Source organism: Dermochelys coriacea, chromosome 12, assembly GCF_009764565.3.
Source record: "Dermochelys coriacea isolate rDerCor1 chromosome 12, rDerCor1.pri.v4, whole genome shotgun sequence".
Taxonomy (NCBI): Eukaryota; Metazoa; Chordata; order Testudines; family Dermochelyidae; genus Dermochelys; species Dermochelys coriacea.
Genome location: NC_050079.1, coordinates 3,503,352 through 3,518,265, shown reverse-complemented (window position 1 = coordinate 3,518,265; position 14,914 = coordinate 3,503,352). Strand labels below are relative to the sequence as shown.

Here is a 14,914-nt window from a genome sequence, read left to right as displayed (position 1 = left end):
AAATCTCTGCAGGGCTGCTCCCTACAGTCCAGGGTCCAGTCTGCATCACACAGTAGTGTCTGGTCCTCTCTCATTGGAGCGATTGATCCATCCGACTCTCTTGTCTAGGGGCCCAGTCCCTGCCGTTTCTGAGCCCAGTGTACTTGTGCAGATTCACACAGATGTGGCCATAACGCGCACAGCTCTTTGGCTCTCCTTGGCCTAGAAGAAGCTGGACTGATCCGTGGTAGGGAGCAAACGGGGATTCACTGCAAGAGGTTTTCCCTGGATTTTGCTATAAATAAGGTTTGGTCATTGCTCAAGTTTAGGGCTTAACCATAACCCGATGCTGCCCCATCTTTGGGGATGTAGCAGTTCCCCAGGCAGGGAGGTGCTGAGTGTCGCGTACTTTGCTCCATGTTGGATGCTGTTAGTGGGCTGGTGGTGACAGAGAAATGCCAGTCAGGGGGCGTTTGATCGCTGGATAAAATGCCCCCCGCGAGATGTCCCTGTGCAATTGCAGGGGTGCTCGGTGCATGCTGCAGCCTCTGTGTTGGTGTCTCTCCGGCAGATCTATCGGAGATGCTGGCTGGTATTCAGGAAATCCTCCAGTAAAGGGCCCCAGCGGCTAGAGAAGTATCCGGACGAGAAGTCAGTGTGCCTGCGTGGATGCCCAAAGGTTGGAGAGTCTCTGCTTATCTACTGCCCCTTTGCTCTGACGAAGCTGAATAAATCACTGAGGCAGAGCTCCCACCCCCAGCCAGCGCTCTTACCCCGTTCCCCACAGCGACTCCTGCTGGGTGGGACCGGAACAGCTGGGCACTTCCCCATAGCCAGCGCTCCCTCCCCATTTGTCGTGGTGATTCTTCCGGGGCCTGGCCAAAAGTACGTTGCAGTGAAGAATTCCTTGCCCAGGGTGATTGTTGAACACGGGTATGCAGGATCCAAGTGTCATGGCCCTTTATCTGCCTATGTCCCGATGAGCTTACTGGCCAGATGTTTTCTTGCTGCAATTGATCTCCGTTAGCTATGGGACTCTCCCCTTGAAATACAGGTACTCACATGGCTTTCTATGCCCCCCCATGCTGAGAGCCCCTGCGGCTCTCCCTGGGGAAGGTAGAGGCTCCCCCTGAATATCTAGTGCCGAGCAGTGGAGAAACCAAGAGAAGCCAAGCGGAGGAGGGGAGACTTTGAGGGACCCCCATTACTCGGTGCAGAAAAGGGGGGTTGTGCAGAATGCAGATGGCAGCAGCTCAGGAACAAACATCTCCCTCTGCAGGTCACGGAGATCAGCAACGTGAAGTGCATCACGCGGTTGCCGAAAGAGACCAAGAGGCAGGCCGTGGCCATCATCTTCACTGACGAGTCGGCCAGGACTTTCACCTGCGACTCAGGTAGGAGGACGTCTGTGGTTTCAGCTTGGGGCTGGCAAGGTCACGAGCTGCCGGGCTGGGGAAAGGCCAGGGGAAGCATGCTTAGAGATTGGGATTGGCAGCCAGAACGCCTGGGTTCTAATCCCAGCTCTGCCTGTGATTCCCTCTGAAACCGTGGACAGGTCACTCCATCTTGCAGGGCCAGGCTTTCAGAAGGGTGTGGAGCCCTTTGGAGAATGTGGCCCATGGTGCCTGTTGCCCTGTCTGTGCAGCGAGGCCCCTTTGACTGCCAGGGCAATGTGGTCTAGAATTGCCGCTTTCACTGATGAACACAACATTCCTAGTCCTTGTGGTTGCAAAGTCAGCTTTAAAATGTGCCTGACTGGCTGGTTTCAGAGTGGTAGCCATGTTAGTCTGTATCTGCAAAAAGAACGAGGAGGACTTGTGGCACTTTAGAGACGAACAAATTTATTTGGGCATAAGCTTTCGTGGGCTAAAGCCCACTTCATCAGATGCATGCAGTGGAAAATACAGGAGGAAGATGAGATATATATCAGAGAACATGAAAAAATATAGATCTTCCTCCTGTATTTTCCACTGCATGCATCTGATGAAGTGGGCTTTAGCCCACGAAAGCTTATGCCCAAATAAATTTGTTGGTCTCTAAGGTGCCACAAGTCCTCCTCGTTCTTTCTTCTGACTGGCTGGCATCTGCCTGAGTCTGTAGAGAGCCTGAATGCACCCAGCCAGCGGCGAGATCTCCTCACCTCCTCTTTAGGGCTTAAAGTCACCTCCACAGGCTAAAGATGACCATTTAAATAGCTACGTTGTTAACTGGTCATTTTTTGCAGCAATACCCATCTAATACGTTTACCCACAGACCTAATCCACTCCCACACCTTTCTGGGGGCCCAACCGTCCCTAGCCAGCTGCTGAAACTGCCTGCTTCCCCTGGATGATTTCTCTAATGCCACTGATCCAAAATCTGATGCACAGTGAAAACATGGGGGCAACATAAGGACAGAATCGGAGCTCAGCAGAAATAACCCAGGGGCGACCGTGCTGGTTGCAGGATTAATTCTCCTTCGTTAATTAACACCCTTCATTCTGAATGCCAGGGAAGCTGGCTCAAGAGGTCCAGGCTGCCACACAATCCGGGAAGCTGCCTGCAGGACTGAGAGCCAGCCTGGCACGAGGGGGCTTGCGGGAGATCAGCCCGCCCCTCGTCTGGGGACTGTGGAGGTTCATTAGTCAATGTGGGTAAAGCGCTTTGAGATCCTGGTGCCTGGCCTGGCCTGGCTGGGGGAAGGAGGGAGAGCTCCTTCAGGGGTGTCGTGCCTTCTCTGGCTTACAGCTCCACCGCCGCTGCTGGGAGCCTCTTCACTCCCCCGGGCAAGGCAGGGTTGGGTCTGGGCCAGAGCCGGTTGGGACGCTCCCAGATGCTGGCGGCAGGGTAGGTGGTGCTCTTCCCTCTGAGTCGGTACTGAGCCGGCGCCCTGGCACGGGAGGTCACGCCGTTCCTGGTAACAGTGGCTGTGATTGAAGTCCATGAGCCCCGCGAGGGCAGCTCCTCTCCCCTCTGGGCATTGCGACCTGGCCCATGTGGTGGTGGCCCCTACGAAACCCCAGTGGCGTGGCGACCCCAGGCGCTAGGTGGCAACGCCAATCAAATGTGACCCCTCCGGAGGGGCCCAAGAGGTGCTGTGTGCACAGGTCACAATGTTCAGAGCAGGGAGCTGGTGCTCCACACAGGACAGGAGCTGCTGCTGCGGAGTTAACGTGGGGTGGGTTCGCTCTCCAGCCCGCCCCCCCTGCCCCTTGCTCCCCCCTTTCTGTGACATGGGCTTGTTTCCTGGACCTCTGCCATGACATTGATTGAAATTGTCCATGGAAAAAATTGTAGCCTTTGCCATGGGGCACTGTGTTGGGAATAAGGTGTAAAGCCCCTGGTGCTGAGCACTTGTCGTCGTTGGAGACCGCATGAGGAGGAGTGTTAACTCTGGGGTCACTGTCAAATTCAAACCGGAGTAGTTTCTGCCAACCCAAAATCTCCCCTGGATTTTCACTGGAGAAGTCATTTTCCACTACCCTGGCTAAAAACTGCTCTGTAGTATTGCTGGTGCAGAATGTCTGCTGTGTTCCACCCCAGAGGTGGCTGCATTTCACTGACGGGTGAGTGATCTCTTTTCCATATGGACTGGGCCACAATCCGGACTCCCCCACTTAACTGTTAGCCCTTCCTGTGGCAAAATGCCCACTGGGCACCAAGTGCCCGTGAGGACAAAGGAAGAGTCTCCTAAGCATGGATTCCGGGAACTGGCCCATCATACAGCACTTGGGATCTTTTGTGATGAACGGGGCTAGAGCATGGGGCTCAATGGTGCTGGTTTGAGCCCTGGGTTGGGTTGGAGGTGCTCCAGGGTGAACAGATTTGATAATAGGTGGCCAATTGATCTAGCAGACAAAGGTATAACAAGACCCAATGGCTGGAAGTTAACTAAACAAATTCAGACGTAAAGTGCCGCATTTTAACAGGGAGGATAATTAATAACTCACCAGGGGTCGTGGTGAATTCTCCAGCACTGGCAATTTTTAAATCAAGATTGGCTGGTTTTCTAACAGATGCTCTAGATCAACCAGGAATTAATTCAGGGAAGTCCAGGGGTCCTGGTTATACAGGCCAGACTGGCTGATCACATGGGCCTTACAAGCTGGGAAGTCCCAGCTGTGCATTTCTGCTGCAGCCATGTGGCTCCAGCCAGCAGGACACAGGCTGCAAGGTGTGGCCGTAGCCCAGGGAAACGGGAGCACAGGGCACGTCTTCTGTTCGGGGAGAGGGATCCTATGTGATGTGGCGTTCCCCAGCTGGCTTGTGCTGGGGGAGCTGAGCGATGCGGTGGAGGCAGGGCCTGACGGGCAGCTCTTGGCTCCCTGCAGAGCTGGAGGCCGAGGAGTGGTACAAGACCCTGTCCATTGAGTGCCTAGGAGCACGTCTCAACGACATCAGCCTGGGGGAGCCCGACCTCCTGGCTCCCGGGGTGCAGTGTGAGCAGACAGGTGAGAGCGCTGGCGGTGCCCGGCACACTGCCCCGGGAACAGAAGGAAGCTGGGATGGGGAACGCCCTGAGAGGGCTGGGCTCCCTCTTCCTTTGGAGTACCAGGGTGCATTGGGAGGGCACCTGGGTTTGTCCCACTTTGGAGGTGGGGGTTGCATGTGGAGGGTCCACACTGGGATGGGGGGCCTGGGCTCGTCCCCCTTGAGAGGGTGGGGGTGCAGAGATGGTGCTTTCCTTGGTTTCAGCTGCCCATCTCCCACCGCAGATCGGTTCAACGTGTTCCTTCTGCCATGCCCGAACCTGGACGTGTACGGGGAGTGTAAACTGCAGATCACCCACGAAAATATCTACCTCTGGGACATGCACAACCCCCGGGTCAAGCTCATCTCCTGGCCCCTGTGCTCGCTGCGCCGCTACGGGCGCGATGCCACCAGGTTCACCTTCGAGGCCGGCCGGTAGGACACTCCTCTCTCCTTCAGCACGCTCTGCCCGGCCTGCTGGGAGCATCGGGCAGGGAGCTACAGTGCTTGGGCTGTGCCAGGGCAGTGCGGTCTGATTGCAGATGCGGGGGGGAGGGGGGGGCGAGCTCTGACAGGCCAGGATCCTGAGCCGCTGGAGACCTCCCTATAGACACGCTGGGTGAATATGAGTAATAATTGTGCTTGTGGAAGTGAGGGAGGGTCAGAGTCGAGCACCAGGCTAGGATCCCCTCACACTGCTCTGCCGTTGTACCTTGGTTCCAGCCATGGGCCTCTCCGGAACGGGAAGGAGAATGAATCTTGCAGTGGTGGTTTTTGCATTAGGGATTAGTGACAAGAACGCTTGTCAATTACAACTTGTGGCAGGATTTGAACCAGGGTCTCCAGACGTCTAAGCGCGGTTGCCTGACCACCCACGTTTCTCCCTCTTGAAGGTTTGTGCCAACTTTGTTTGCAAAATTACTTGGCTCAGCCAGGCCTGACTATATTAGGGACTCCAGATAATTACCTGCTAGAGAGGAAAGAAACATGAGCTTTTCTTTCATACACAACCTTCCCATCTGCTGACTCACCACACTGGGCTTTTACAGAGATAGAAAAACCCTCATCCTCTCTAGTCTGCCCTGCCCTGGAGCCTTTGAACTGGCGCCTGCAAGAAAAAAGCTGCTTATTTCTTTGGCAGCAGAATCTGGCAGTGACTCTTCGGGGAACATCCCATCCGCTTTGTGAATAAGACCGTGCTATTCCAGGGCACCTCGCTTAGTCCCCTAGCATGGGTGGATCCCAATTCCTTGGAACTGAGAAGGAACGGATTATTTATTTGGAGATTTACACCGCTACCCGTCAGCGGTGGTATCGCGTAAGCCCAGAGCACACAAGGGGCCGACGGCTGAATGGAGTTTTGTGGGCCAGTTGGTAAAATTGGCTTCAATGTTGTACCAGGACTAGTCTAAAAAGGGGGTCACCAGATCAGGATTTCTCTGGGCTTTAGGGATCAGAGGTACCTGGGGAACGAGAATCTCGCTAAGGGGCCGTGACTATGGGGAGGGCCAACCTGAGAAGCCATAGAGCAGAGGTCCCCAAACTGTGGGGTGTGTCCTCCTAGGGGAGGTGCAGAGGAATGTTTAAGGGGGCGCAGCTGGGTCCTGGGCCAGCCCCCATGGGGGGCGGGGAGGAAGTGCCACCCAGTTCTGCTCCTGACCTCAGCCCCGCACCTGGGGTCCCACTCTCCACCGTGGCTGCAGACCCCAGCCTTGGCCCCCTTACCCTTGTTCGCGTCCTGCCCTGTAGGAGCCACATCCCCACTCCAGGGGAAGGGGGGAGGGATGGATGCAGACAGGGGTAAGAGGGGGCGTGAGGTAAAAAGTTTGGGGACCACTGCCGTAGAGGGACCTGATTTTCAGAAGGTGCTGATCCTCCCATCTCTGAAAAACAGGCCCCTTTAAGGTGTCGCAAACTGGGAACCCCAAATCACTAGCTAGCGTTGGAAATGTAAGCCTGGCTTCCACTAGTGCTGGGTATCTACATCCCCAGCTGAACAAGAGCTGGAAGGCCGAGCCCCCTGGAAATCAGACCCACCGTGTTTCTAGCCGGACATGCTGAATCAGTATCTGCTCTGGCCCAAGAGCCTGGCTTAGGATGGGGAAGCTGGTCTTGTGCATTCAAAGCCTGCTTCTGCTAGACTCAAGCTGCCCATCTTGAGGAGCAATGGGGGGAACTGACCGATGGAAACTTGGCTTTGATGTTCCTACACTGTAGTGCCTCTCGCATCCCTCCTTGATCTGCTCCCGGTTCCATGTTCTGGGTGAGAGGGGAGTTAATACCAGGGTCTGACTCTCAGCACCCCACCTGCTAACTTTTGTCCAATGTGAAACGCCAAAAGCAACCTCACCAGTCAAAGCAGATGGCTTCGTATGGAGTAGTCAGTAATTAATTATGGGCACTGCTATTCCCAGGTGGCGGGTGCCATAAAAATACTCTTGACAACTGAGCATTTTAATAGCTTTTTATTAGAGCCAGTAAAAAAAACAGCAAAGGGGGGAGGGGAATCCTGCAAAAATTTTAAAATAATTTCTACCACTTCCGATTTTCGTGTATTTTTACCAAACTTGAACTGAAATCTGTTTGGCAATTTATTTATTTATTTGTAAAGGTGGGGAAGGTCTTAATTCCCTGTTGAATTACTGGCGTCCACTTTTATCACTGGAAGCAGGGAGCCTATTGGTTCTTTCATGTCCTGTTGGTGTGGGAAGTGGAGGGATATCTGTTGGTGGCTGAGAGTGCCGTAAAAGGCTGTCGCACGGAAACTTGTTTCAGATGCTGTAGAAAACCAGCTCCTTTGGGTCCACAGAGCGAACCCAGTGCTGCTCCCCTAGGCTAATGCCTACAAAATAACCCCGTGCCAAGATGTAGCCATGTCGTTTTGTTAAACAACCCCCAGTCGGCGTTGCTTTTGGCGGAGTGTCCTTCAGCGATAATGCTGCAATAGTCTATATAACATTTGCAGGGGGCGGGTGGGGGTGAGGGGCCAGAGGTGTGTGAGTGTGGATCCAATGTGTATGTGTGACTGCACATGTGCAAGCTGGGGGCATGTGTGCATCACACACACATGAGGTGTAGGAATAGTGTGTGTAGGGGGAGCGTGAGTGGCTGCAAGGGTGGATGTGGTGTGTCTTCTCTTAGTGTGTGCAGGGAGGGGTAGCATGCACAGCCTATCTGTGTGCCGTGGCAGAACACCATACTCCGGGTGACGCTGTACATTGATATCCTCTCGCTCAGCAGGATGTGTGACGCAGGGGAAGGGCTCTACACCTTCCAGACCCAGGAGGGAGAGCAGATTTACCAGCGGGTGCACAGCGCCACCCTGGCTATCGCAGAACAGCATAAGAGGGTCCTGCTGGAGATGGAGAACGTCAGGGTGAGTACCTGGTGCCGGGGCCCCTTAGTGAACCAACTCCCCGAGCACAGCAGCATATGGGGGGGGATGGGATGGGGAGTCATGTTGGCAGAGCCCGTTGTTCAGTGGAAATGTACAGATTTGTAGCCTTTATAACACGGATGGTTCGGTATCACCAGTGGAGTATCAGCCCACAGTGACCTTTGCCAAGGGTTCGAGCTCCTGAATGACGATCGTGTCAGAATTAGCCGGGTGAGACTCACTCTTGGGAAGATCACTAGGATTGAAGACGCTCGGCACACACGAGGAAGGGTGACCCCCCCCCCAAGTAATACGCTGACAAGTTAGCAAGAATTTTATTAAGCAGATGTACAAAGCCACAAACACCGAAACGCATCCAGAGAGGAGAGAGAAACCATAAGCTAGCCAGCAGTAATGATTTCATACTCTTCCCCCCAGAAACACCGATACAGGCAGGTGGCCATCTCATTCAGTGTTTCTGGACAGGCTTCTCTGCCCCCTTAGATTAGGCAACACCTTTCATCCTGAGTTTCTTGTATGCCCACTACACTCATGCATATGCATGAGTTTCACCCCCTTTTCCTTATTTGCACTTCCACGCCCCATGAATTTTAGGGTGCTCCATTTCTCATAGGCTACCCACTTAGTTCCCCTTCTTATTAACATCTATGTCAGTGAGTTACCATAGCAACTTTAGGTTATTACTGTACAGAATTCCCTGAAATGTTGCTCTCCGGTTTTTTGCCGTATCACCTGGTACACTGCGGCATGTTTTCCAGAACATCTCGTCCTGTCATCTTACACTTTACAGCATTCTCCCTGGCTCAGCTCGTTATGTCAGCCTGTTTCAGGCTTGAGGCTTCTATGGCCAAGCCACCTCTCTTACAGACCTAAAGCTTGTAGGCCTTGCAGGACCGCCTTATCTTATATACCTAATACACACCCATCAGTGATATACACACTCATCGGTCCTACATCCCTGTCGTGTGGTCCTACTTACTCTTTACCCCTTAAACCTGTAACTTCACTTCTAATGTAGCACCTATACATTAGTTAGTCGATCATGTGATTAGCTACAAATTCAGTGCACAAAGCTCGGACAATAAAGAAGATGAAAGGTCCCCCTGTAACATTACCTTACCTTGTGCGTGCTATGTAGATCAGTGGTTTTCAAACTTTTTGTTCTGGTGATCCAGTTGAAGAAAACTGATGATGCCCATGACCCAACGGAGCTGGGGATGAGGAGTTTGGAGTGTGGGAGGGGCCTCTGGGCTGGGGCAGAGGGTTGGGGTGCAGGGGTGAGGGCTGCAGGGTGGGGCTGGGAATGAACGGATCAGGATGTGGGAGGGGGCTCTGGGCTGGGGCAGGGAGTTTGGGTGCAGGAGAGGTGCAGGCTCTGGGGATGAGGGCTTTGGGGTGCAGGAGGGGGCTCTGAGTTTGAGGGAGGGCTCAGGGCTGGGGCAGGTGCTTGGGGTGCAGGAGGGGCTCTGGGCTGGGGGTGCAAGCTCTGGGGTGGGGCCAGGGATGAAGGGCTTGGCTGCAGGAAGGGGCTTTGGGTTGGGGGGGCTCAGGACTGGGGATTGGGGCATGGGCTTACCGTGGTCAGCTCCTGGTCAGCGGTGCAGTGGGGGTACTAAGGCAGGCTTCCTGCCTGTCCTGGCACTGCACCCCAGAAGCGGCCAACAGCAGGTCTGGATCCTAGGTGGGGGCACATGGCTCTCACTGGTGTTCAAGGTGGGGGCAGCCCGCGGAGCCCCGTGGTCCCCCCACCTAGGAGCCAGACCTGCTGCTGGCCGCTTTCGGGTCACAGCGCGGTGTCAGAACAGGCAGGGACTAGCCTATCTTAGCCGGGCAGCATTGCCGCTGGGACTTTTAACGGCCCAGTCGGGGGGTGTTGACCAGAGCTGCTGCAACCCACAATTTGAAAACTACTGATGTAGATCACTGCACATGATCAGTGCACCTAGAGATTACAAATACATAGGGGTGAGTTAATGTTATAGGCCCTGGTCCAGCAAAGCACTGAAGCATGAAGTCACTGAAATTAAACCAAATACTTAACTTTTTTTACTCATGTCCTGCGATGGATCGGGACCACAGTGAGGACTGTCGTTTTCTTTTCCTGGTGCGTGCGTTGAAATGTGCAGTGCTTAAACGTATTTCCAGGGCCACTTCCCTGTCTCCTCTCTTTGGAACTACAGAGAACTCTTGGGAGCTGACTGGCTAATACCTAGCACAGCTCCACAAACAGCAGGTAAAACCCAGCCAGGGAGCAAAACGCTTCCTAGTACCAGACACGAGCAGCTCTGTCAAATACCAAAGTGACACGCCCCGCAGAAAAGCCTAGAAAGGAAAAGGAAGCCCTGTGAACTGGCTAAAAAGCACTCGCATGTTGGTTTATATTTCATTTTTCAGTAAGAAAAACAGCCCCCCCCGACAATGAGATTGGTACAGTCCATGGGCTCTTTCCCAACGGGAGGGGACATCTCCATTCACAAAAACAGGCGGCTGCTATGAAAGTAGCCAAAATGAGGGACCTGATTGGCTGACCGGGTTTAGCGGCTTTCATGAAGCAAAGTAGGTGATGGGCCCTACGGAATTAACCTTTGCCTTAGGGGAGCCTTGCTCTGCCTTTTTAATCAGCTGCTTTTCAGTTCTCTTGCTGCTTGTTCTTGGAATAGTCTCCCCAGTCCTTTGTAAATATAGTCCATTCCTTGCTGTAACCTCCTTTGAACCTCGTTATCCGTTACAGCAGACATAACCGAGTCTCTAATTAGTCCATCTGCAAACTCTTCAAATTCCCATGGCTTTGTTTCGTTGCACAGGCCTGTAACAGGAAGGTCAGTGGTCTCACTGCACTCCTTGTAAGGACAATGCACCTTTCCCAAGGGATGCTGCGTGACTTTGTCTAGCCATGTGCAGTCCCCTTTGTGCTCCCACTATAGCTCTCCAGTGCTTCTGGGCCTGCCCCATGGAGGATTTCCCCCTTTCTTTGCAATGCCATTTGTTCCCAGGAGAATCTGGGAGTGCTGCAGCTCCCATTCCAATTCTTGGCCGTGTTGCCTTCCACGCTGAGGAATCCAAGGGGCTTTGTGCGCTCCATTGTTTTGCCCAAGGTTTCTGAGCCCAAGTGATAAAGGCGACATATGGAGAAGTGGATCTTTCCTGATCCCAGTCACCCGCCACACTTGGGGTTACGAAAGACGATGCCCCATCACATGACAGAGTTCAGAATCCGCTGACTCCAGTGGCTGCTGTCAGAGGGCTCACGGCCCGACAGCTCATGCCGCCTTGGCCAGACAATAATTGTATTTAACTTGGTGGAGCTGAAAGCAACTGGATTTTCCTGGCTGATGTTTAAAATAGTCCCCACCACTTTCCCTCTCTCTGCTCCAGCTGCTGAACAAGGGCACAGAGCACTACTCCTATCCCTGCACGCCCACCACCATGCTGCCCCGGAGCGCCTATTGGCACCACATCACCGGCTCACAGAACATTGCCGAGTCCTCCAGCTATGCCGGTGAGTGTCTCCACAATTCCTTCTGTGCGCCGTGGGATCATTTCATCCAGGGGCTTCTCTACCCGCCTCTACTGAAGGGGCTGGTTTGCTGCGCCATAAGCTCTGTATAGGGCTAGTGAAACTTTTTGTACTTCCCAGCCCAGCTTCTCGTTCCTGAAGCCAGCGGGCTGCTGGGCAGGAGCTTGCTGCTACGCCAGTCCCAGCCCTGTCCGGCAGGAGGTGGTGTAGAGACGGCTGCAGCAGCTTCCTAATAATCCAGTCCCAGCCCCAGCCCCGTCCAGCAGGAGACGGTGTAGAGATTACTGCAGGAGCACTGGCTGCAGCAGCTCCCCAATAGTCCAGTCCCAGCCCCTTCCAGCAGGAGGCACTGAAGGACACAATTGTGGTTCCTTTACTTCACCTTTCAGTACTATGAGGACCACAAAACAATACAAAATTCTGCTTTGTCCGCAGGTGAAGTGTACTCCGGAGCCCAGGCCAGCTCGGACACAGACCTCCTGAACAGGTTCATCTTACTGAAGCCAAAGCCTGCAAAAAGCGGCAAGAGCGACAGCAAAGAGTCCAAGTCGGCTTCTCAGTGACCGTGCTCTGAGCGGAGAGAGCCCCCAGCCCTGTCCAGGGGCCAGGCCACGCTGGAGAAAGGGGGCATTAAGTGCAGGAGACATTTGTTTTCTAGCGCCCCGCTCTCCTCCTTTCCTGAGGGTGCTGAAGTTCTGGGAACCCTCCCCTCTCTTTGGAGAAGTTATCAGAGCTCCTGCCTGCAGGGAGAGAGTGGGAGACTGGGTCCTCTGTGCTGGGAAGGAGGCTGGAGATGGCCCCAAACTCTAGCCCTGGCCATGCCAGATTGAGCATGAGGAGCTTACGATAGGGAAGATGATGTCTAGCTCTATGTTGTTAAACGATTTTAAATATCTGTTGCTTATACATATTCTATATTAAGAGACTTTCCTTCTCACACGAATGCAAGTTTCTTAGCCACTGAAGAGACACTGGGAAGATGAGACACCAGAGATTTTTAATTCTTGGATGGGTGGATCTTTCTTTTTTTCTTAGGGTGGCATCGTGAGGGAAACCCAGCCCCAGTTGGAGCAGACGTCCCACCACCTCTGCTGTGAAGGGAAATTCCCCAGGATCCCCTCAGCAAGGCTCAAGAGTGGAAGGACTGAGTTTTCTCAAGTGGCCGACGGGTTGCGGTTATTGTTGGTAGCTGGGGGAACAATGAAGTGATGCTCGAAGCAGGGCAACTGAAGTGAACGTTTTGGAGAGGCTGCTGCCAATCCGGCCTGTTTCTTTAGGGCCAGAGGGTCCCATAGGTTGTGAATGGATGCTCCCTCCTGAATCAAGTAGCGCTTTCCCTGGGAAAGGGAGGAATGGGGACTTGCGAGTCTACGCTCACTTTGCACTTCTTGAAGATACTAGAACACACACCATGGAACTTTCCGATATCTCAGGAGAAACTGGTTTTCTTTCCGAACTGTGACTTCTGCACAAACTCCCCCAGCTTCCGGAAGGTGGTGTTCTCAGTGAGCTGGGGACCGGCTGAGCGGGCTTTTGCTCCATTAGCTGTGTCTCCTCGGTTCAGATTCTAACAGCTATGTGGCTGTAGCATGGATTTCCCTTCCAAACCAAGCCCTTCTCTCCAGATACCCAAAGCACGGCAGTTTAATTGCAAGGGATGGGGTACATACAGGGCTGCCTCATTTTAGCACAGGCTGGCAGGGCTACACCCCTCCCACCCTTAATACACAGCCACTAAATACTTTGTTGCCTCTAAGCTATGGTAGCAACCTGCCCAATCTACCGGTTTGGCAGAGCCAGCCTTGTTGGGATACATCCATGTTGATAAGTTCTCTTTCTTTTACCTCCCCGGGTTGGCCAATGGCCCCCGTTTCCTCTGGGGCACTCTCACCTGCAGCAAAGCCCATTGACAGGAGGCTACCCAGAGACAATCAGTTGGTCATATGACCTCCTCCTTGTAAGGGACATTGTGCTTCTAGCTGATGGTGGAGGACCCAGGTTTCATTTCCACTAGATGCCCTGCAGTCTCAAGGAGCCAATGCTGGCAGAGGGTTGGTGTGCAGCCCAAGGCCCTTTTCAATCTCCTTTGTAGCCCCTCCCTCCCCCCCAGGGGTCACTTCCTGAGAATAATCAATGAACCCCTGGGCATGTGGAAGTTGGTTTTAATATGCTGAACTCAAAGCAATTGATTTTCTAGTTCTGCTATTTATTGAATACCTTTCAGAAGGGCTATCTTTTTATTGCAGTACCAACATTGGGGTTTCCTCACTTGGGGTTGGTTGGTTTGTTTTTAAAGCGTAAGGTACTGTCTCTTGGGGATGGGGAGACCTTATGGACTATCACCTGTAAATACTCGTTTTCTGGTTGTGCGTGTGTGTGTGTAGGTGATGTGTAAGACAATGAAGACCTTTCAGACAGATCTGCTGGAGAAGTCCTGGCACACAAGACCAGCGACTGTCCAAACTGCCCTGTTGCAAGCCCCACTAAGTTCAGTGCCCTTTCCCCACGACACTTATCTGGAGTGACAGGAACCAGCCAGCTTCAAGTCTAGACCACATACTCTGTGGTTCAGTGGATCAGATGAGCTTAATGGAAGTACGTTCTCACAGATGAGGTGTAAGCTGCTATCATTTCCTAGCCTAAACACCTATCTAGGTGCCCTGGCTATTCACTCTTGTTTTAGGCACTAGGGTAAAATGCTTTGGTTCAGGCTACAGGAGCGGACCAAGTCCTCAGCTGTGGTTCTAATGGAAGTACACAGAGTTGTACCAGCTGAGTCTCTGGCCCCGTGCCTTTAAAACATCGCTGCAGAGACACTGTCAACTTTGAAAAGGGTTTGTAGGGCTGGAGCCCAAGTGCTGGGCTATCCCATGATGACAGGCCCTGCCCTGAGGTTTGGAGGCATGGAGCTGCTAAATGCTGGGACAGGTGAAAGCTCTAGCAGGAGCTAGGCTGCCTCAGGAATTTGATGCACAGATGCGTTAAGCCAGGCAAGACAGGACATAGCAGTTATTGCCAAAAAATGCTGTGTTTTTTAAAGGAACTGCTCAATCAATAAACAAACTTTACTCACCCTTCCTGTTTGTCTACTAACTCCAAACACGGTACAGGGTGCAAGGGATACAGAGTGATAATGGTGCAGTGAAGACAAAGGTCCTGATTATCAGGGAAGGCTTCCTAACATCTGAAATGCTCAAGACTCAATTAGATCCAAGGCTGCACTGTGTAAAGGGTCATTACAAAGGCCATTTCATGGGACCCTCAATGAAGCTTTAAAACAGTACAGGGTGGGGGGGGGAGGTCTTTCCCAGATTGAGTGATCTGCACATAAAGGTTAGAGAAAAAGGAGCTATGTAATCCTCTGTCCATCACTGTAGTGATTCTCAACCCCTCACCAGACTGGCCCAAACAGGGTGAATACTGCTCCCAGGTGTTCTGCGGCCCGCAAAGCCATGCTCTCTCCAAAACCGGCTGAGGCCCTCATGGCTCTTCAGAACAGACACTATGGGGGAAATTTTCAGAAGTACTTGAGTGACTCGAGAGCACAAGTCCCACAGAAAGGTGTCGGTACT

At 53.0% G+C, this 14,914-nt stretch overlaps 1 protein-coding gene across 2 annotated transcripts in view; it reads left to right on the top strand.

The window, feature by feature from the left end:
* Positions 1-14,414, top strand: part of DOK4 (docking protein 4) — a 45,161-nt gene extending 30,747 nt beyond the window's left edge. The window contains exons 3-9 of one of the 2 annotated variants that reach the window (XM_038368191.2): positions 551-658; positions 1,259-1,373; positions 4,290-4,409; positions 4,674-4,863; positions 7,669-7,804; positions 11,201-11,324; positions 11,778-14,414. In XM_038368191.2, the coding sequence (XP_038224119.1) occupies positions 551-658; positions 1,259-1,373; positions 4,290-4,409; positions 4,674-4,863; positions 7,669-7,804; positions 11,201-11,324; positions 11,778-11,905 (921 nt within the window). In that variant the 3' untranslated portion in view covers positions 11,906-14,414. Of the gene's footprint in view, positions 1-550; positions 659-1,258; positions 1,374-4,289; positions 4,410-4,673; positions 4,864-7,665; positions 7,805-11,200; positions 11,325-11,777 lie in introns of both variants that reach the window. The other variant, XM_038368190.2, reaches the window with a different exon arrangement.
* The last annotated feature ends 500 nt before the right edge of the window (positions 14,415-14,914 follow it).